The 23,263-nt window shown below is 43.0% G+C and overlaps 1 protein-coding gene across 2 annotated transcripts in view; it reads right to left on the minus strand.

The window, feature by feature from the left end:
* The window catches only part of LRRK1 (leucine rich repeat kinase 1), a 154,050-nt gene that overhangs the window by 68,205 nt on the left and 62,582 nt on the right, over positions 1 to 23,263 (minus strand). The window contains exons 4-5 of one of the 2 annotated variants that reach the window (XM_030815092.1): positions 19,702 to 19,881; positions 19,114 to 19,262 (exon numbers count right to left, since the gene is read on the minus strand). In XM_030815092.1, the coding sequence (XP_030670952.1) occupies positions 19,114 to 19,262; positions 19,702 to 19,881 (329 nt within the window). The remainder of the gene's footprint in view (positions 1 to 19,113; positions 19,263 to 19,701; positions 19,882 to 23,263) is intronic. The other variant, XM_030815095.1, reaches the window with a different exon arrangement.

A 23,263-nucleotide genomic window follows, 5' to 3' on the forward strand; every position in this document is an offset into this window, starting at 1 on the left:
GGCCAGGACTTGGTTAATAACTGACAGATTCTCTAATTTTTGTCCTCACTTTCCATTTAGGACCAACCCGAGAGAGCCAACTTTGCACCTCTACCAACCCCATAGGATGCCCAGCCCGCAGTGAGCCCCCCAGCTTCCCCACGCCAACAGCCTCCAGGCAGGAGACACCCGAGGCCTTCCCTTTGTCCCACTAGAAAGCTCCCACTCGTCTGCCAGCCTGTGGGTCTCTGCCGCACGCAAGTGATGGTGGCTGGCGCCCTTGCTGTTGAAGTCCTGCTAAACAAAATGTCTTCGCTCCTCTCATTTCTCATTGGTCTTCCTTTATTTCCACAAGAGGGAGTCAGAAGGGCCATTGGTTTGCTGGCTTGGGGACCTGCCAAAGGGACCTGGCGAAATACATCAGAGCAGGACTTTTCTCTTTCTTCTTATTATTGAAAAATATTGGGCTCAGTCAGGTTTCCAGGGAGAGGAGATCTGCTTTTGGGTCTGTTTCTTCGAAGCAACTGGAAATCCGTATTGGAAAATTAGAGGAGCAGAAATATAAACAAAAATTAGTGCAAATGGGAAAATGTAACAAGCAGAGGCTGCGAGAAAGGTCCCAGTAATGTGGGATAAACTCCTCTCAAAAATTGGCGGCAGTTGACAGGCATCCTTATTTGGCCACTAGATGGTGATGAGTGCCTGTCTTTAGCTCCTCCTTCGCCACCTCCAGGAATTGGGAAAGACTGGGTCTACACCCTCTCAAAGCTCCGGCCTTTGAACCAGAGGAATGAGGGACTCTGTCGCTCTCTGTCTGTCTGTCTCTCTCTGTCCACATGGATGAAAAGGCAAGGGCAGCGCTGGATCTTAGGTCAGGAGAGGAAATTCTGAGCTGATTTTTTTAGACAAGTCACTTAATTGCCCTGGGGCCTGTTTCATTGTTACTGTTTTACTCCCTACATTTTTTAATTTTGAAAATTTTTTTAAACCTCAGAAAAGTTGCACTAGGACACAGTGAATACCTATGCACTCTCCACCTCAACTCACTGATTGTTAAAACGCTGTCACATCGGCTTTTACTCCTCTTTCTCCACACAAATACACACGCTTTTTATGTGTGGATGAATCATTCGCCAGTAAATTATACATCGTGATGCTTCACCCATAAATACTTCAGCATGTATCCCTGAAGAACAATATTTTTATACACGACAGCCGTATAATTATCGTTTTCAGTAAGTGTAACATCAATACGATATTATTAAGTTCACGGCCCATGTTCAAATACTCTTAATTATCCCAGAAATGTGGTTTATAACTATTTTGTGTCCTGATCCGGGATCCCATCACAATTGCATGACATTGCAGTCCCACACTGCATTACATTGTATGTTCCTTTACTTTTCTTTCATCTAGAAGAGTCTTCACACCTTTTAATGCTTTTTTTTTTTTTTTTTTTTTTTTTACATTGTCATTGCATTAAGTCCTGGAACTTTTAGCCTCTTCATCAGGGAGCAGATGCTGGTGTGTTTCACTGCCTGTCTTATAGAATATCCCATAATCTGAATTTACTCAAATTTTTTCTAAAGTTTAGATTAAAGTTAGCTATTCTGGGCAACAACCTTAGAGTCTAGTCGAGTGGTTCCCACTAAATCCCACCCGGGGCACCTGATATCAGGTGTTCCTGCTACAGGTGGTGCCCTGTTTGGTCTCATGGTTAAGGTGGTATCTGTCAGTCCCTCCTTTGTAAAGGTTAACATTACACCCTTCGTGATTAGTACACAATCTGTGGGGTGATATTCTGAGACTATGTGACAATTCTGTGTTTCTACATCCTCTTGCCCCAAGGGTTTAGCCGCCGTTGCTGATCCTGGCCTGAATCAATTAGTACGATGATGGTTGCAAAGAGAAAGTTTTGCTAAAGCTACCTTTCTTTCTACATGTATTACCTGGCATTCTTCTGTACAGAAAAGCATTGCTTCCTCACCTCTTTAAGTATCACTATGGATTCATGGATTCTTTTTTTTCCCAAGTATCATTATTTTTTGACACCCAAGTCATCCCCAGTTTGTCCAGGGGGAGCCCCATTTGGGTGGGAGAGAGCCCCCTGTGTTCCTGTGACATATCCTATCAATTTTGAGGTACCTCCTTACTTCCCGGCAAAACAAGATCTTCCAGTCTCCTCTTGTACTTTCGAAGCCCAGGCCTTGATTCCCTTTAGCAAAAATTGGTATTTAGAAACCAAGATCTGGGTGTGAGGTGTGCTTATCACTGCTGGGGTGTCACTGCTTCTCAGCCCATTGATGGGACACAGCTCTGTATTTAACATGAGTGCGTTCTGATGCCTCCAATTCAATGCAGCAAAGTGTGTTTTTTCCCTAATCTTTCCAGAATCCACAATTCACGATTGTATCACTCTTCATTCCATTATCATTGGTTTTAATCTGTTAAATAAGTGGTTTGGATTAGATGATGCCTAGGTCAGTTCTCGTCCCAATATTTTTTCTGGTGGTCGTCTTGCAAAGTACAGTGGCCTTCCATGAGGAGTCTTTGGATAAGCACGACAGTCAACCTGGCAACAGGCTGACAGGAAGGTCACCATGTGAACTTGGCAAGGCCAGGTCAAAAAAGGCTCCACAGGGTCTGTCTGCCTCTCCTTCCTGGATTCACAGAGACACACCCAGGTCTCAGGGGCAAGGGCCAGACAGCTGAACGTGGAATCAAGGTGTCCAGATTGCAGTCCAACCCTCTCCACTCACTCTGCATGGCCAGTATGGTCTTTCAGCATTGAATGGTTTGTACCCAAACTGAAATGGCAGCCAAGTGCAAGATGCAGAGGAGGCTGGTTATGGTTCTGGCTTTGACAACAAATCTTAAGTCTCTATTAAAAATCTTTATCTAAAACTCTGGGGACCATCATAAAATAAAACAACAGCAAATAATCAAATTATTACTGTAACATGACCCAATTATGGTACAAATCCCTTGGGAAAGGGCTTAGGTGTGGCTGTCCTTACAACAGCAGCCTCCACATCCCCTGAGCTGGGGCTGGAGCCCTGAACTGCAGGAGGAGCAGGGGCTCAGCCTCAGGCTGCTTAACTAACTCCATGTGGACTCTGGGCAAGTCACAGTGGAGATGAGCACTTTTTTGGGCTCTGTCCAGCTTGAGACCCTTTGTATTAACCTCCCCACTGATCTGTGTGGCACTGACTCAGCTCACATTCCTTTTGCTGTGGCAGACAGCATGGCCAACCAGAACCCAGACTGCACACCCCACAGTGCAGTGCAGAGCCCTGCGTGGCTGCCTCTGCAGCTCAGTCTCATACCTACTCTGCAGCAGACACTAAATCAGTGTCTGTGAGCCGAAGAGATTCAAGCCACCAAGACCTGCAAGCTATCCACTCTGTGCACTTCTTACCAGATCAATCATCCTGAAATGTCAAAGTCTGCGCAAGACCTTTCGGCTTTCCCTAGCCCACTCAGCCTTTAGCAGAACATCCAAAGTCCTTCCTTTGCAGCCTCACAGCCCCCCAGTTGGCTCCAACCCACTTTTCCAACTTTATGTCTTCCTGCCTGTTTCATAGCTTCTCCCTGCCCGCCCAAAGCAGCCTCTGAACTATAGTGATGCCCTTTGCCTTCCTACTGGCAGTGATTTGTGGGGTTAATTTATTCTGGGTAAAAGAAATTAGGGGAAGGGGCACACTCCCAGGGCAGGGGAATTCAAGGCCAAGGAAAAGCTGCCAATCAAAGCACAGAAACTGCTTGTTCATAAATCAACTGCAGGGCTCACAAAGTAGGCCCAACATTGACACTTGTAGGAAGGCTTTGGGGGCCACAAGGGTGTAGCTGTGCTGTTGGTAACTGACTGGGCCATGTGCTCAAGGGGCTGCCAGGGTGCTCCGGGGCTGCCGACCTCCCCTGCCTCCCTGTTGGAATGTGGGTTATCATGGTGACCAAAGGGGCCAAGATGGGAGGACAACATGGGAAGTACAAGGCAGGCTGGGCCTGGAGCTAAGAGGGTGATATGGTTTGGCTGTGCCCCCACCCAAATCTCATCGTGAATGAGAGAGAATTATGGGTAGCCCCCATAATTTCCATGTGTTGTGGGAGGCACCTGGTGGAAGATAATTAAATCATGGGGCGGTTCCCCCATACTGTTCTCATGATAGTGAACAAGTCTCATGAGATCTGATGGTTTTATAAGGGGAAGCCCCTTTCACTTGTCTCTCATTCTCTCTCTTGCCTGCTGCCATATAAGACGTGCCTTTCACCTTCTGCCATGATTGTGAGGCCTCCCCAGCCACGTGGAACTGTGAGTCCATTAAACCTCTTTTTCTTTATAAATTACCCAGTCTCAAATATGTTTTTATCAGCAGTGTAAAAACAGACTAATACAGAGGGTCTTTGCATACACCCCTTAGAGTGGACCTCCTTTCTCCTCTTGGAGACAACAGATGGTGCCTGTTCCCAGAGCTCTTTCTAGGCTTACACCCACGCGTCTCTGCAGGACTGATACCCAATAAACTCAAGCCAGGAGGGAAGTGGTAAAAAGTGTGGTGGTAGTGTGAGGTGAGTAAAGCGGCCGAGATTCTGCATATGAGGCTGGTCTCTGTTCACGCTGTGTGCTGTGACATGATGAAGGAGAAACACAACCCTTCTCACCTCTGCGCCCTACTCCATTTACTCTCTCCTGGAATTCACGGTCCCCTCCCTCTCATCCAAATCCCATTCCTCCTGCAAGCCCCGGGTCAGGGATCCCCATCCTCCCCCGAACAAGTGCACATGTTACTATGCTGTAACAGGGATGCTGTCTTGAACTTGTGTCCGTACATTCAGCAACACTTTCTTAGTATTACTATGTGTAAACCATTCTGCCAGGCACTGGGGTGGATATGAAGATGCAGAGGCTGCAGACAGAACCGACACTCAAGTAGCTTATGGTTCAGAGGGAAGAGGCATGCCTATGTGTGTGTGTGGGTGTGCATGGGTGTGTATGTGTGCCCATCTGGCTGCCCTAACTCAAGGGTTTCCTGACCTTCATGGACTCAAACAGCATGTGATGCTGACCACCCAGCCAAGAAAGAATGCTTGTAGGGAAACCTCCCGTGCTTCCTCTGGGGGTATTGCTTTATCAGAAGAAAATCGTCAGTAAGAAATAAGTGGCTGTGTGTACCACTGATTTCCCTCAACATGAGAAAGAGGAGAAAGCAGATGTCGCCAGTTCCCAGAGCTCTCTGTAGGCACATACCCACTGTGCTTCTGTAGGACTGACATCTGATAAATTCAAGCTGGGAGGGAAGTGGTAAAAAGCAGAAGCCTGCAAAAATGTTGACACTCAGAAAATAGACATGCTTGGAAATGGTTTCTGGGCTGGATGGAGGTTGAAAAATCTGTACAATTTCTACCTGGTCTGGGGCTAGTCTGAAAACTGATTTACAAAAGTTATTTTATTTTCCAAGCACAGACATTATAGGGTGCCCAGGTGTCCACAAAGTGGCAGATAGAAACGAGAAAAAATGCACAATTAAAAAAGTTGTCCAGGGCTGGGCGCGGTGGCTCATGCCTGTAATCCTAGAACTTTGGGAGGCCGAGGCAGGTGGATCACTTGAGGTCAGGAGTTTACGATCAGCCTGAACAACATGGTGAAACCCCGTCTCTACTAAAAATATGAAAAAATAACCGGTGTGGTGGTGCACACCTGTAGTCCCAGCTACTTGGGAGGCTGAGGCAGAAGAATCACTTGAACCCGGGAGATGGAAGTTGCAGTGAGCTGAGATTGCACCACTGCACTCCAACCTGGGTGACAGAGCCAGATTCCATCTGAAAATAAATAAATAAATAAATAAATAAGATGTTCATGCACTTGACATTAAAACTTAGCTCTTCCGGCCCTGAAGCCATCATTAGCCCTCATTATTTATTTGCGTTTAGTCCGGGCAGAATCACAATGAACAAGATTCTGAGAGAGCAAAGCCAGCAATTACATAACCCTATGCATGAAGGCTAAACTACAAAATCAAAGACAGCTGGTTAAGGAGAAGCCATCAATTCAACACAGCAGTGGTTAAGCTCCACCCACCCTATCACAAACAGATGGAGAATGTGTTCATGTTGGTGTTTTCAAGCTTGAGCCGTTTAAATTTCAGTCCGAGTAAAAGCAAGTACCACTTTCTCAAGAAGGCTCAGTGCAATGATTTCAGGAACTTGTTTTCCACAGCAGTGGTAGTGACTTGGATTGCTTTCAAGAAGGATTAGGTATATTTAAGGGCAACTGGTTCATTAGAGACTGATGTGTAAGAAGGATCTCATCTGGTGATGGAGGCTGCCGTTCGGGAGGGTATTAGACACCTTTACATGATGCTTCTTGGAGATGTTAGCAATAAAATTGTCACAGTGAATGAAGCACTGCCCCACAATGACATATCTTATGTTTTTATATCAGGGCAAACCTATTAGTTGAAGAAAAAAATTGTTCAATGAAGAGCTGGCATCTACAAAACTTTTAGCCTGGTTCGAACCTCAGCAGATGTGACTGGCACCCCAGCCCAGTGCAGACTCAGAAAAGGATTCCTGGCCCCTGTGACATATGCACACAGGTGTGCCCCTGTACGATTCTGTGGGGTCAAGAGCAGCCTTGCCAGAGTGACGCTGTAATGTTAGCTCCTTGCTAGGTCTCACTGACCCCACAGCAGAATTCATAGCTCTTCCTGTGTCTCCAGCTCCTTGTTCCTGTCAGTTGGTCAGTATTTTGCTTATGGCTCATGAGTAAGAATCGTCCCCCCTAGAAACTGTAGATCCCTTCAGAGCACAGACTATGGCTCAGTGACAAAAGGGCACGCCACAGTAAAAGCAGTTAATAAGTATCTATTCAATGAAGACACATGTTACAATGGGGGGAAATACACAGGAAGTTCTTGAACTTGTCAATTCTTGGCCCATACAAACCCCAAGTCTTTCTTTCTGCAGTTAAGCAAAGATTCCTGGGACGGTGCCTTCTCCTTGTTGAACCAGCCAGTAAGACAAGAGCCACATTCTGATAGGCAGAATAAGAACAACCGAACAGCCAAAGGAGCTGCAAATCAATGAGTCTAATCTAAGATGAAGAGACTCACTCAAAGGCCTGGAGAACATGCCAAAAGAAGCCCTGAAAACACAGATGCTCAGAGCAGCAGGCCCAAAAAATGGCATCTGAAGGCTCATCCCAGGTTATCTGCATGACGCCAATGATTACAGTAGAGAAGAGACGATGGCTGCAGAGAGGGTCTGTGCACTGATGTCCACAAGCTGAAGGTAAATTTCAAGGCTACAAATGTTCTCTGGGAACCCAGACCATCAGAAGGGGCCCTGAGTGACAGGGATTCAGTGACAGAGAATTGGCAACACCAGAGACAGCAGCTCTGTCCCAGCATCCTTGTGCATGTAAAGGCCACAACAGAACCAAAACAAACTGTGCCTCATCTCTGCTCCCAGGAGAAATACTCATTGTGGGTTTTCTAAACACCTACTTCTCAAGTCCCTGCACCCTGGTGGAGACAAGCTCTTGAGGAGAAAGGAGGCATTTAAAATGGGAGGATGAGAAGGACACTCTACCTTGACTGGCCGTCTACCTGGCATCTAAGGTGGCCCATGGCAGGTGGGTCCAGGCCAAGGGCAATGAAGTGAAGGCAGCAAGGATGGTGTGACGGGTTGCAGTGTGTCCCTCCAAAAAGATATGCTGAAGTCCTAACGCCCTGTACCGCGGAATGTGACTTTAATTAAAAACAGGTCATCTACCCAAAATGAGGTTATTGTGGGGGCTATCATCCACTATGACTGGTGTTCTTATGAAAAAGGAGAAACTTGAACATAGAGGCAGACAATGGGAAGACGATGTGAAGACACAGGGGGAAGTTAGCAGATGACCGGGGAGATGTGGCCACAAGCCGAGGAGTGTTGGGGACCGCCAGCAGTCCCCAGCAGCTGGAAGGGGCAGGGAAAGACCCTCCCTCAGGGCTTCCAGGAGAAGCCGACCCTTCCAACACCTTGACCATGGACTGCTGGCCTCCAGGACTGTGAGAGAATAAATTCCTGTTGTCTTAAGCCACCCAGTTTTGGGTGCTTTGTTACAGCAGTTCTAAGAATTCAGATGGTAAGGAGTCAAGGGAAGAGAGAGGAGGTTGGGACCTGAGAGCTGGGAACACTCTGTTGACAAAGATTATGGTCACGATCACACAGATAACAAAAGGAAAGCCAAGGAACAGACTCTTAGAAAGCCAAAAGCATTCCTGTTAAGTAGATTAGAAATGTAGTTTTAAAAGGTAATGACAGTGACAGAAAAATCAGCTTTTAAATTTGGAGAAAGCCTTTCTGGAGAATTTCAGAAAGGACTTGAGAATAACTACCACAGGGAGTAGGGAAAGGAGAGACAATAAAATGGGGGACAGTTTCCTTCTAATCTTAGAGGGGTTTACCCAGTTAAAGAAAAGACTAAATGAGATAATAACAATGAAGTCAGTTTTGACAATAGCATGTCTGTTAAAAATATTGTAAATATCAGAATTAGTGGTTGGCTGCTAATATGTTTAAACAAAGAAAGGAAATATTACCATAGAAACCAGATAAATGAGAAACCTAAGCACAAAAATAACTTACAAGAAACACTTCTGATCATATATTAAACAATCAACATGTAACAATCTGTATCAAACAATCGTTGTAACAATCTGTGGCTACAAATCCAGACTCTAGGCAAACAATCTGGAAGTAGAAATGTAAGATTTACTTACCAAAATAAAAATTATCAGTGACACGATCAGAGAAAAAACAAACATTGTATGAAACAAACAAGGAAAATAAAGCATCAGCTCCCAAAGTCTCCTAATTCAATATAATTTTTTCCCAGTCAAATATTTCAAATAACAAATAGTCCCTATGTTATGTAAGTGGTTCCTTAATACAGGACTCATTTCATTTTATGAGTCAAAACCAGTTACTTTGCAAGGGCCATTAAAATTCCAGCCCAATTACATGTACGTACATGGATACAAAACTGCAACAAAATATTTAATCAGCTACAACTAAACTCAGAGATTTAAGTTCTCCGGCCAGGTAGGGTCTACACAAAGACAACGGCATGGCAGTAATTTAGCCAGAAGCGCAGCACACCCTATCAGAGAGAGAAACTGAGCTCTTCTTTTAAGCAAGTGAATGCCAAAAGATGTGTTTAGAAAAATTCATCACTTTTTCTTTGCTAAAATTCTTAAAAAACAGGTAGAGAGGTTTTTAAAACAAAAAGCAACATTGTACTTTTTTCTGTAGTATTTCAGTCATTTCTTTTAAAAATAGGAAACTTACAAGAAATCTCCTGTCACTAGTTCCAACTTAGGAATTTTGCCAATAGCTATTTGAGAGAGGGAAAAAAATGCAAGAAGTAAAAATATGGTGTCTGCAGTTAACTAAGTTACTTGCTTTCGAGAGAACCCTCAGTTTTCTTAAGTTGTAAATAAAGACAAAACTTCCACCTCACAGGCTGTATAAGAGATTAAAATACAGTGTTTGGCAAAGTACTTTTTTAAAGCTATGAAGCCCTATGTAAACAGAAGGGAGGTTATTGCATACAAAAATTTCAACCATCCACCCATTCATTCATCCATCCATCTGTCCACCCACCCACCTGTTCATCCATGCAACCATGCAATCATCTACCCACCCATCTATCCATCCATTCATCCATCCATCCATGCAACCATGTAACCATCAACCCACCCTTCTACCCACCCATCTATCCATCCATCTATCCATTCATCCATCTACCATCCTCCTATCCATCCATGCAACCATCCACTGACCCATCTATCTATCCAAGCAACTATCCATCTATCCACCCATCCACACACCCACCCATCCATCCATTTTCTACCTACCCACCTATCCATCGTGTTCCAAGTCCTACACCAAGGGGAAAACACAGGGTGAGCAAAATTGGCCAAGGTTTCTGCTTTGAGGAAGCTTCCAGTCATGTGGAGAAATTGATTAAAGAAGAATGTCACCCAAACAGATAACCCAAACTTTGTATAGTGCTTTGAATAAAACTGACAGGGAGCTCTGAGACATAGAAGGTTGGGGTGGGGGCGAGTGACCAGGCCTCAGGGTTAAGGAAGGCCTTCCTGAGGATATTGCACGGGGATCTGCAGAGTGTCCTGGGTCAGGGAGGAGCAGTGTGCCGAGTGCCGAGTGCTGAGTGCTGAGGAGGTAGACTCGCTTTTTCCTGGCTAGGTGTGGTCTGCTTGCTGGTAGAGTATGGGTGGTATAGTCTTTCCCCGCCACCAGATATTTTGGCTTCCTTTCTTTTCTTTTTTTTTTTTTTTTTTTTTTTTTTTGAGACAGAGTCTTGTTTTGTCATCCAGGCTGAAGTTCAATGGCACTATCTCGGCTCACTGCAACTCTGCCTCCCAGTTTCAAGTGATTCTCCTGTCTCAGCCCTACAGTAGCTGGGATTATAGGCATGCACCACCACACCCAGCTAATGTTTGTATTTTTAGTAGAGACGGGGGTTTCACCATGTTGGCCAGGCTGGTCTCGAACCCCTGACCTCAGGTGATCCACCACCTTGGCCTCCCAATGTGCTGGGATTATAGGTGTGAGCCACCGCACCCAGCACACGTTGGTTTCTTTCCCCCATGTCATCTTATCATAAACAGCAGTGCTGTGACCCTGTTTGTGGCAATCACTATTGATTTCATTTGAATTATGTCCTAGAGGTATTCTTCAGAAAGGAAATCTTGAATTCAGAACAGTTCACTGGGAGAAAAGAGGTTTATAGCTTTTGCCGCATGATGCCAATTACTTTCCACACATATGGAACCAATTCACAGCGCCAGCAGCAAGACACTGGTGTGTCCGTTGCTCTATGCTCTGCCAGATGTCTTACTCAGTGTGTATATTTATTTTTGCTGGTTTAATAGGTGTGTGACAGTACTTGCAAGCTGTTTTAATTTGAATTTCTGTAATTGCCAGTGATGTTGTGTATGTTTCCATGCCACGATTTACTGCCAGTGTTTTCTTACATGTAAATTAACTGTTCATTCCTCTCAAATTTTTACTTAGTGGAATCTGCGAGCAATGCGACCGCCAGGGCAAGGGTCTGGCCATCACTGCCGAGTCCCAGGCATCTGGCAGGTGATCTATGAAGTTTGGCTAAATTAAATTCAATCATCAGCTGACATGGAATTGCATCAATGATCTACTTTGGATTTAAGTGTTTGTCAGTTATTTTTTCCGAAATATTTTCCATGTCTTTTCTTTTTAAAATTATGTTTTAGTATAAATAATTTTGCTTTAATATTCATGTTATTTCTGATCATATATCTTCATATATGTTTAGAAATTGAAAGGCAATTATCTCCCTCTTATAACTGGGATAAACATGCTTTTAAATATATATGTCTCTATAGATATAAGATCTATAGATACGATTATATTAATAATATAATAATATTATTATATAATAATTATATTATTATATAATAATTATATAATAATATAATTATTATTATTACGATTATAATATATTAATAATCGTATCTATAGATATAAGATCTATAGATACGATTATATTAATAATCGTATCTATAGATATGCATATTCTGATGAGTTTTCAAAGCTTAATGCTAACTTGTCTAGAATCCATTTGCATCGTAATGAACCTAAATCTCTATGCTGATATCCAGCTGTTCTCACAGTCTTGGATAACGTTTCTTACTCTTATTCTCTTTCTTATTCTTTTCTCATTATGTCTTCTAGTTTGTCACTTAAGTTCAGATAATAGTTTTTCTGTTTCTGCCTGTCTAGCTTAATCATTTTTCTCTGTTGTTAACTAAATACAAGTGATTGACATGCTCACGCTTTGCAGGATGTCTTAAAATCCAGTAGGACGACATGAACACTGGACTGAGAAGCCATGCGCTGTTCCCCTTCACTTATTCTGCCACGTGACCCTGGCTACCCATGTTCGAGTTCTACGAAGCGCTAACATACACATGGATAGCATCACGTTTGTCTCCTATTCCACAGGGAAAACATATGGGCAGAGGAAGAGGACAGGGGAAGCTTCAGTATTTGGAACCTGGAGAAAATGGGCATGTGTGGGACAATGGACTGAATTGTTCACCAGGACACAAGAAAAGTGGAATAAGCGATTGTGGAACAGGCCGGGCCAAGAGGAGTCAGGGTCCATGCCCCATCCCTGGCTATTACCATGGGGGCCTTGCTGGGCCAGGCTGAATTCTGGGAATGCCAGTGCCCACGTCGGCTCCTACGGCAGCACCGCCCGCTGAGAAGAGGGTATGTGGCACCAGGGTGGTGGTGATGTGTGTGGAAGTGCTCTGCAATGCACAAAACTCTGGAATAACACCCTCTGCACCAAATGTGAGGTCCTACCTAAGACAGGGGTGTTCCCCAGAGGCCTCAGGTGTCCCTCAGGAAAGGCACCAGCCCCCAGCCGTCAGGCACTCTCATGAGCACGCAGCCCTGGCTCAGCTGCCTCCAGCAGCAGCTTGCATGGCCCCAGTAAAACGCTTGCCTGAACTCTGAGGATATGCAGCTGGGCAGCTTGCACTCAGGGCACTGACACACAGACACGAAGGGTGGGGCACCAGGAACTTGTAAGCTACATATGCCGGAACTGATCCAAAAAGTAATAATAAATGTCCCTCTCTCTTTAGGTTAGCTGCCAGATTTGAAATCATTAGAGACTTTTAAAAGGAAATTAATAATTTCCCCATTGGGTTGTTTGAAAGTTAATTTCAGGTCTGGTCTACTTCCCACACTTAAAACAGCCCCAGTGAGCCCTCAGCCTGGCCCTCTAACTGCTGAACAGGAACAAACATCGTGGTTATTCTGGGATCTGATTAGGCTTTTCCTGGCATTTCTGAGTTTTCTTGTTCCTTTCTGGGTGTGACAAAATCAAAGCATTAAGCTATTTCTCATGGCAACACAGCTAAACACTGACACGATGTTCACCACGAACACAGACCGTCTCATTAGACGTTCAGGCAAAACTTTAGCAGCTTTAAGAGGAGCACTGCCCAGCCAGGCAAACAGCATGGCCAGGTCTGACTTTACTTCACTTTCGTTCCTTAGAGAGTGTGTCCCAGCAGTCCAGACCATACAGTGTGGCCTCTGGAACCTTCTTCAACCAAACACCCGCAAAACCCAGGCAGCCAGCCACTGCCAATGGAAAACAAACGTGGATTTCTGTGCACTTTCTCCCTTTGTGGGCAGAGGTGGATTCGGGCTATGCTTGGCCCAGAAACATGCAGAGGGGCTGCTGTACCTGGATCGGCTGTGGCTGCCACACACGTAGCAATTACATTAAAAAATACTGACCGGCTGGTGTGTTAGGCAGAGCTCAACCACACAAAAAACACGACGGCACATGCACGATCTCCCTAAGACACCGTCGCGTGGCCTGTGACCGCTTGTTGTACCAGGGCTGGAGCAACAACCTCCATCACACGTGCCCTGAAGGAACTGTTACTTCAACAAGGTCACAGCCATGAGTGCCAGCAGTGCCAAAGGACTTTTCAGACCATGTATCATGTCAGTGAAGCACCTTTTAATGCCTACCCTTGTGTAACATTCTGAACCAACCCAAGCTGTCAGTTTAATCCCAGTGGATACCTGGGAAGCTAGGAGCACTTACCTCTGGCTCCTGAGTCATCCTTCCTGACTGCTGGAACCCTCTGCCTGGACCCCTCTCTGCTCTCTTCTGCCCGCAGCACAGAAGGAATGTGCTGTTGTAGGTTACAGATGATGGGGCAGCCAGGCACACCCACTCCAAGGTACTTGCCTCTGAAATTCACTTGAATGCTAAAAATACCATCTGCTTTGGGGAAGCTCAAGGAGTCCTTGAGACTCAGGTTGCGCTGAAATTTCATTTCCTCTTCTGATTCCACGCAACAGAGCCAGCTAGAGGAAAAGCACCATTGCCTTTTCCTTGCCTTTTCATTCACAAAATGCGGTAATCACTTCCTCCATGCTCTATGCCAACCTTGGCATGTGTAAGAAGAGTTACCTCACAGAAAAGATCACAGGTAGAAGGTAACAGTTGTTTCTGCTTTTACCCTTACACCAAGAAAATCGGAGCCACTGGCTCTTGACCTTGGGTGCACACTGGAATCACCTGGAGAATTTTTAAAACTCCTCATGCCAGGTCTCACTCCACAGATTCAGATTCAATCACTGTAGGACGTGGTCTGAGCGTCAGGACTTTAGAAAGTTCCCGGGGGTTATGATGTGCAGAGAGTCATTCGTCTGTGTGAAACCCTAGGCGCTACAGTTCAGGAACTGGGAATTGGGGAAAACTCTGTGTTCGGGAGTCTAAGCATCAATACTGTTTAGTATTTGTCATCCTTGGACAAATAACATAATGTCTTTATACCTCAATAATTTCATCTGTTCCCTGCAGTTCTTACTGAAGTGTTAGAAGGACCAAATTAGTTAAGAAAGTGCTTGGAAAAATAACAAGCACCGCAGGGATGTAAGGGTTAGATGATCATCATTTCCTTTGGTGATGTGAGGCTAATAGCAATATAACTAATATTCCTTGAGCACTTATTATGTGCCAGGGCCTGTGCTAAGTGCACAGCTGCCCTCCGTGGTGAAGATTATCGTTATCCCTGTTTTGTAACTGAGAAAACCAACCAAGGAACAGACAGGTAGAAATATACAGAAAGTAGAATATCAGTATTCTCTAGAAACTAGGAAACCAGCAGGAATAGGGGAAGGGTAAAAAGGAAATAGTAATAAATACAAATAAAAGAGACGGAAAAATATATACTGATAGGACAGGTTCTACACAAATGTGAAGTGGGTGGATTCCTCATTCAAAAGAAACACACTCAGATGAGATTAAAAACCAAATGCTGTTTACGAGAAATATACCTGTGGCAGAGAGACAAATAAAAACCTGAAAATAAATATCTGGGAAAACTTATCCAAGGCTGACACAAAGAAAAACAGAGCAAAGCGGTCACGTGAAGAGAAAACAAACTCAATTTCAAGGACAGAGACATCAGCAGGATTCAGGTGGCCATTTGATAGAACCAAAATAGGTATCGATGAGTCACAAAGCCAGAAACCAGGTATGTCAAGCAAAACCTTGTAGAGACATAAGAAGAATGAGATTTTAAAAATCAGCAGAAGTGGGAAATAAATATATGTTCTTGCATCGATGGATGTATGTACACTTGTACGTCTCTGTATATCTGTATATCTCTATATATTTCGGACTCTGATAAACATGCAGGGCTCAAATACTGTAATCAACAAGCTAAAATTAGAGAAAAAAAGGGAAGAAGTAAATATTCAACTCAAGAAACAGGTAACATCTATTAGGCATTTGCTACATGCCAGGCATTGTTATTAGGATGTTACAAATATTACATTTATTTGTCAAGCATCCCTCTGAGACAGGTGTTTTATTGCTTTTCCCACTAAGCCAAGACACAGAGGAAGGCCCTGCAGCAGTGAAACCTGGAGTCCAGATGAGAACCAGGAAGTCTCATGCCAAGGCCTTGCTTTAACCTCAACACCATCAACAAAACACTCAAAAAAGAACATATGGGCCAGGCACGGTGGCTCATGTCTGTAATCCCACCACTTTGGGAGGCCGAGGCAGGTGGATCACTTGAGGTTAAGACTAGCCTGACCAACATGGTGAAAACCCATCTCTACTAAAAATACAAAAATTAGCTGGGTGTGGTGGCGCACACCTGTAATCCCTGCTACGTGGGAGGCTGAGGCAGGGGAATCACTTAGACCCGGGAGGCGGAGGTTACAGTGAGCTGAGACCATGCCATTGCACTCCAGCCTGGGTGACAAGAGTGAAACTCAATCTCAAAAAACAAAAGCAGAAACAAAACAAAACAAAACAAAACCCCAGAAACAACCATATGAAGAGGGTTTTAATACAGACAGAAGTGAAAATTAATGAAATAACAAACAAAACAAGTAATTTAAAAAAATCTATCAAGTTCCTTCACAGTTCTTTGTATTTTAACATAAATCTCTGGCTGATTTGATTAAGTTTGAAAGAGAAAAAGTAAAACTGTTCAACAGCATAAATGAAAAGAGTAATATAAGGATAGATATAGAAGAAAAGAATGAGAAAAATGTCAATGCAACATTATGATGGCAAATTCAAAAACCTAAAGGAAATGGATAATTTTCTACCAAAATATAATTTCCTGACTTGCATATAAGGGAAAGCAGACAATGTGAATTGACAAATGACTTCAGAAGGAATCAGAAAATAAAGATCTGCTTTATCTAATTAACCGTTAACAATAAATAATTCCTATGAGACTTCTCCAGATAATCATAAGATGGAAAGTTCCCCTTGTAAAGCTACCATCATCTTATATAAAACCACATAGAAACATTAAAAATAGAAAATTATAGATCAATTCACCTGTAAACACAGATGCAGAAACTGTAAGTAAAATATCAATAGATCAAATCCAGCAGTTAAAAGAAGACAATTAGCATTTATAATAGGAGTTCAAGGTTGAGTCGACATCTATCAAAATCATTTATTAAATCAATAAAGTGGAAAAGCTATATGAATACACTAATTGCTGCAAAAAGGGATTTGAAAAAGTTCAGCAATGTTTCCTAATAAAAACTCAAAGCAAAAATGAATACATGGAAACTACCTAAATATCACAAGAACCTATTTGCTAACTGTCTAGAGCAAATGCTTATAAATTGGTGACACCAAGACATTTAAAATCAGGAACAAGATAGATATAACTGCTAGAATCACGACTATTCAACTTTTGAGATTTCTAAAGATACAAAATAAGACATGGAATAATAAGTTGTATAAATATAAGAAGAGATAAACTTGTTTCGAATTTGCAGAATATGTGATCATATATCCAAAAGTATCAAGGAATTCTAGTAAAAACTACATTAGAGTGAATAAGAGAAGATGGGAAAGGAACTGGATAAAACAGAAATAAACAAAATAACTTTTCTCCATACCAGTAACATCAGGTTGGAATAGAAATGGAAAAGAGTTATATAAATATATAGATGGTTCATTAAAATGGTAGCAAAAACAATAAAAAAGTCACAAATAGACAAGACAGGTCCAGGACTCTTAGGAATAAAAGAAAAAAATCTCATTAAAGAACATAAAAGCTACATAAATAAAGTCACTGTGGGAAATGAGCAAAATAGAAGAACAAATGTCCAATAATAGTCGAGGTATCTTTGAAAAAACAAATGAACAGAAAACTTGCATTAGCAGATTGTAAGACTTAAATGCAGTGCCTGTAATCGAAACAATATGACATTTGCCAGAAACACATTAATAGGCCAGTGAACCAGTACTGAGAATCCCAAAATGTATACAGATATAGATACTGGGGAAAATGCCAATGGTGACATTTCAATTCAGATGGAAAAGAAAACTTTATTTTAAAAACTGTGCTAGAGTAACTGGCTATCTGGAAGAGAAAAAAGCCAGCCGCCTCCACCCTCTGCCACTTCCCTCATACAATACACACAAATAAATACCAGAAAGGTGAAAGCTTAAAATGTAAAAACTAAATGAATGAAAACGTTACAAGGAACTCCAGGAGAATACTGAAATAAAATTAGAGGGAAAGTGGCCTTCTTGTATAACCACATACCAGAAAGGAAAAGATGAACATATTGAATTATGTATTATTTTATCTTTGTTATCACAAAAGATAACAAAGAAAGAAAAATAATGGATTGGGAAAAATATTGGCAACAGTTATGATAAAGTCTTAAACATCTCTAATGTTCAAAAAAAAAAAACCCTCCAAAGTGAGAAAAAAAGACAAACAATCCTTTAGAAAAAATAATCAACAAACATTAACAGGCAGTTCACATAAAGGGAATGCAGACAGTTCATGAACATATGAAGATATTCAGTATTATTAATAATAAAACATGGAAATTAAAATAAGGAGACATTATTTTTGCCTATCACGCTGATGAAAATTAACAGGCTCCAGGATGCCTAATGCTGGCTGCGGTGTGGAGACAGAGAATCCATAAGTTGCAGGTGAAAACGTGAATCACCGGAGTGTTTGGGGCAGTGTTTCCAAAGCAGCCCACTTTTAGAACTGTGCTCTACATAAGCAAACACACCACAGCAAATCAGGCTATATTGCAAGAGGAAAAAACAAGAACTATTTCAAATGTCCACCAGTAGCAGGAGAGCTATGTCAACTAAGCTACGCTGCCTCTATGTATTTAAAGAACGTACCTAAAAGGATGAGTTGTAGCCACACCAACTGATCTGGAGGAGGTCCGTGATAGAATACTAAATTTAAAAAGCCGAGTTGAAGATAATGTAAATAATGCAATAATATTTTTGTTATTAAAATGGAAAATTAAAACTAAACCCTGTATAGGTTTGTAAATGTTTTTATAGCATTGCATATGGAAGGATGTGAAAAGATCCCTACCAGATTGTTAAACTATTTACTTCAAGGGCAGAAGATTCATAATTTTTATTACCACTCTCAATTGTGATCACTTGTTATAACAATCATACATAACTTTAGTAATTTTAAAATTTAACACATAAAAATTTAAAAAAGAAATGTTAAATATGATATATTTAACCAATGTTTGAAAAAAAGGAAAAGAAAAAAAAAAAAAACAACTTTGGGAGGGGGATGAAGCCCAGATTTCAGCTCCCACCCTGCTATAGCTTGAATGTCCCCTTCAAAACTCATGATGAAATGTAATTGCTGTTGTGATGATATTAAGGGGTGGAACCATTAAGAGGTGATGAGGCCAAGAAGGCCCCACCCTCATAAATGGATTAATGTTGTTATTGTGGGAGTGGGTTTGTTATTTTGAGGGTGGGTTGTTATAAAAGTGAGTTCTTTCCTCTCTCGGTCTGTTGGTCTCTTGCCCTCCACCTTCTGCCATGGGCTATCACTGCATGAAGGCCCTCACCAGATACCAGTACTATGCTCTTGGACTTCTCAATCTCCAGACCTGTAAGCCAAATATATTTCTGTTTATTATAAATTACCCAGTCTGTGGGATTCTGTTACAGAAGTACAAAAGGAACTAAAACACACTCCACAGGCAGTGACTACTCACTGTTTTTCCCGGATAACTGCTGGGCAAGGCACTGGTTTCAATGAAGTACTTTCTCAGCAGATGTTTGCTGGGGTCAGGACTATCCAGTAAGATGTAGGAACAGAAATAGGCCCCATGCCGAAGCAGGAATATTGCAATGTCTTCATTCCCTAAAGGAACAAAACCGAAAAGCTGAGGGTGTGCAGATGCAGAGAGTGTCACAGTCGTTGGAAGGGCAGACTCTGATATGTGGAACGGAAACTGAAAAGGTACTTGCGCGGGTCGGACTTCTCCATTTACTTCCCTTGATGCATCAAGTTCCTGTTAGTGGGAGAATTTCTGTGGGGCTTTGCCCTTTGGAGTGCCTCGTACGACAGTCACATTAGCCACAGTCAGTCTCTGTCACTGAAACCCCCTTGCAGGGGCAAGTAAGGAGGAAATGAGGAAGGGTGCAGATAGTTTGAAAAAGAAACATAGAGCAGGAGTTGCAGAAGTCTCCTCACAGAGGTAATTTCAGAGCCAAGAGTGAGAATGAAGACACGGTCCCACATCTGAAGGCTGAGATGGTTTGCATGGTCAGGGTTGACTAGGGGTAGTGGGGAAACCCACCTGACTTGATGGCCGCATACAGGGGCAAGCGCACGATGACAGGGAACTCATTCTTCCTGACAGCATAGCTCTCCGGGTCAGCCCCGTGTGTCAGGACCAGGAGCTTCACAACCCCCAGGTGCCCTCGCTGGCAAGCCAAGGCCAGCATCCAGTTCAGAAGCCGCTGGGGACTGCAGGGACCTGGCAGGAGATGGCAGGACAAAGGGAAAGTGCCACTGAAGGGTGCTGCTTGCTCCCACTCTGCTCTTCCCTTACACCATTAGTAGCAATGGACTGCTTAAATAAAATGTGGTACATTTGCACCACGGAATACTATACAGCCATAAAAAAGAATGAGATCATGTGCTTTGCAGCAACATGGATGGAGCTGGAGGTCATTATCCTAAGTGAACTAACACAAGAACAGAAAACCAAATACTGCATGTTATCACTTATAAGGGGGAGCTAAACATTGAATGCACATGGACACAAAGAAGGGAACAGCAGACACTGGGGACTGCTTGACGGTGGAGGGAGGAAAAAGGGTGAAGATTAAAAAATTACCTATCGAGTACTATGCTTATTACCCAGGTGACAAAATAATCTGCACACCAAACCCCAGCAACATGCGATTTACCCACGTTAACAAACCTGCACATGTACCCCTGAACCTAAAGTAAAAGTTAAAAAAATAAAACAAAATCCAGCTGCCCTGTTTCCAGCTGAAAGTTGCTTCTGTTGAGTGGATAGTGTTTTCTGGAATAGCCTCTCTGAATTGCATATGATATTTCCCCACATCATTCACCCACCTGCTTGTCAGATAATGCCAAGTGATGAAACGTAGGATTAAAAATGGCGTATCCAGTGTGATCTTAGCCAAATAAAAAATGGGTGTGTGGAAATAAGACTAGAAAGAACTACCCCAGTGTTATGGTATTATCTCTGGGCTCTCCCCCGCCCTCACCCCTCCCCTAGGGTAGCATTACATGCAGGGGTATGAACTTTGGAGACAGGCATTTTAGAGTTAAAATAATTTCGTATGTAATTTTGGACACATTTCTTAATCTCTCCGTTTCAGTTTGCCTGTTGGTAAAATCGGAATAATAATACTCATTCTTCCAAGTTGAATGTGAGGACTACATCACAAAATGTATGTCAAGTGCCTGGATCAGTAAATCCTAACTCATTATGTTGTGTCATTGTATTATTAGAGTACTAACACTTTCCCACATTTTAAAATTATCTATAATATACATATATTACTTTCATGAATAATAAAAGCTTTGGTGAAAGAAATAGATCTGTCAGGCCTAAAACTGACAATTTCTCCCCAATAGAACCACCTACTTAATTCCAGGATGAAATAACACTTAACACATTGAATTGATGGGGACAGTGTGGGCTGAAATGTTACAATATCTTCAAGTTCAAATTAGCGCAGTATCTTTTGGGTCTAATTGCCATGGAAAAATGACCTCATCTTCTGCACGGACACTTCCCAAACGCATCATAACACTGTCTCATTTCCAGAGGCACATAGCCCTAGGGATCAAAGTGCTCCCAAGTGAGGAGAGAGTGACCCTCTCCTTCGCGATAGGGCGTTGATCAGGAAACCGCGGTCAGGACGGCCCTGTATTCACCAAATAAAGCATGTAGCACAGGGCTGAGGCTGGAGCCAGTGCCAAGTAAATATCCCTTCTTCTCCCTCTACTGTTAACCAGAATTAATGATTTGTAGGTATGCTAACAGAAAATAAGTGACCCCTAATTCACTTACACAAGAATATCCAGGTAAGAGAAACACAGTAACCATGCTAGTAACTTCTGTTGAGATGGGGATGTGTCAGTCTTTGGAGGCAGGCATTATATTTCAGGACCATGATTTTAAGATGAGGAAACCAAAGCTCAGAGAGGTTTGGAAATGCAGGAGATTGGTCAGAGTGGTGGGAAAAACTACAGAGAAAGGACACAAACCTTCTGAAAGTTCGGAAGCATCTGCAGAGCCCTGGGAGAGAACAGCTGAAGGCGGAGGGCAAGGAGTGTAGGGAAATGTATCTTAAATAGGCTTGTTTACTTATGTTGACCAGGACCTGACCTTTGATCATCTGCTGGCTTGACGTTCCCTGAAAGGGGAACAATAAATGTTAATTACCTACAGGTTGTGTTGGCTCCAGGTTTTCGGCATTGTGCCTACACTGAATAAAAGCAAGCAGCTCTAGCTTCTCCGGGCTGCTATCTGGCCACTAGAGCCAGGCAGTCACTCAGCTGCTCTTACACTGTACACCTGTGTCTGAGTACTCATTTCATCCGTCAGCCAGGGTCTGTGGGACACACCTGGCAGGGAAACTTCTTGAAGGTCCCATAGCTGGTAAATAACAAGGTCAAGACTTAAACCTTGCTTTGTCTAAAATCAAAGGGTGCTCTCTTAACCACACAGAACCCCTACAGGAACTCTCTACAGCCTGAGGCCAACGGCACTCAGAGGAGCCCCTCTTCCTCCCTGCTCAGCTTCAGAGACCAGGAACCACATAACAACGTGCTTCAAAGAATGCATCCCATCAACCTCTCGTCCCTCTTCTTCTCAAACCCTCCTTTGTTCCCCAGCTGCTTCTTGTTTTTGTTTTTTGTTTGAGGCAGGGTCTCCTTCTATCTCAGCCTGGAGTGCAGTAATGTGATCATAGCTGACTGCAGCCTTGGACTCCTGGGCTTAAGCCATTCTCTCACTTCAGCTTTTTTTTTTTTTTTTTTTTTTTTTTTTTTTTTTTTTTTTTTTTTTTTTTTTTTTTTTTTTTTTTTTTTTTTTTTTTTTTTTTTTTTTTTTTTTTTTTCTCATTCAGCCTCCCAAGTACCTGGGAATGTAGGCAACCCAAGTCCTTCCTTCACTTGTCTGCCAAGTAAACTCGTATTCACTCTGCAAAGCCCAGGTCAGATGTCAGCCTCCCTTCGGAGACCCCATCCTGCATCCGACCTGTCCCCTGATGTGTGCTCCCAGACCTCTGCATAAAAATACTTCAACCTCAGTGTAATTACATTGCACAGTGTTACTCCTTTCTGCCTCAATTTCCCCTGCTTGGCCAAGAGGTACTAAAGGGCTGGGGAAATCTTTAAAAAAATTATCTGTATCTCTCAAGTTCTACAAAGTGCTCAGCACTTGACAGTATTCAATAAATATTAGCTAACATTAGGTGACTGAGTCAGCTGGCGTAGACTCTTCAGGGCTAGAACAGAGCTAATCTTGGGGCTCCCTGAGAAGAGGCAGGTCAGCCTTTGGCTCCCCAGGAGCACCCAAGCTCGTCTCTGCCCTCCTATGTCTTGTCTTAGTAGGCTTCTCATGGGCCCTAAAATCGCCCTGATTTCTGCCCACAACCTCATTCTGCCTTCAGACACACGAGGGGAACACTAGCTTGGAACCAACTCTGAGCACAGACCTATCAAAGCATCAAAGCACACGGCTGCAGACCCTCAAACAGGACCGCTGTATAAGGGGTGAGGCCCAGTGCAAAATGAAAAGAATGGGGCCTCTTGTTTAAAAATCATGCAACATTTGAAGATAGTGAGTACAGAGTATTAAACGTGACGCGGGC

The sequence above is a fragment of the Nomascus leucogenys genome, chromosome 6 (assembly GCF_006542625.1).
Source record: "Nomascus leucogenys isolate Asia chromosome 6, Asia_NLE_v1, whole genome shotgun sequence".
Lineage (NCBI taxonomy): Eukaryota > Metazoa > Chordata > Mammalia > Primates > Hylobatidae > Nomascus > Nomascus leucogenys.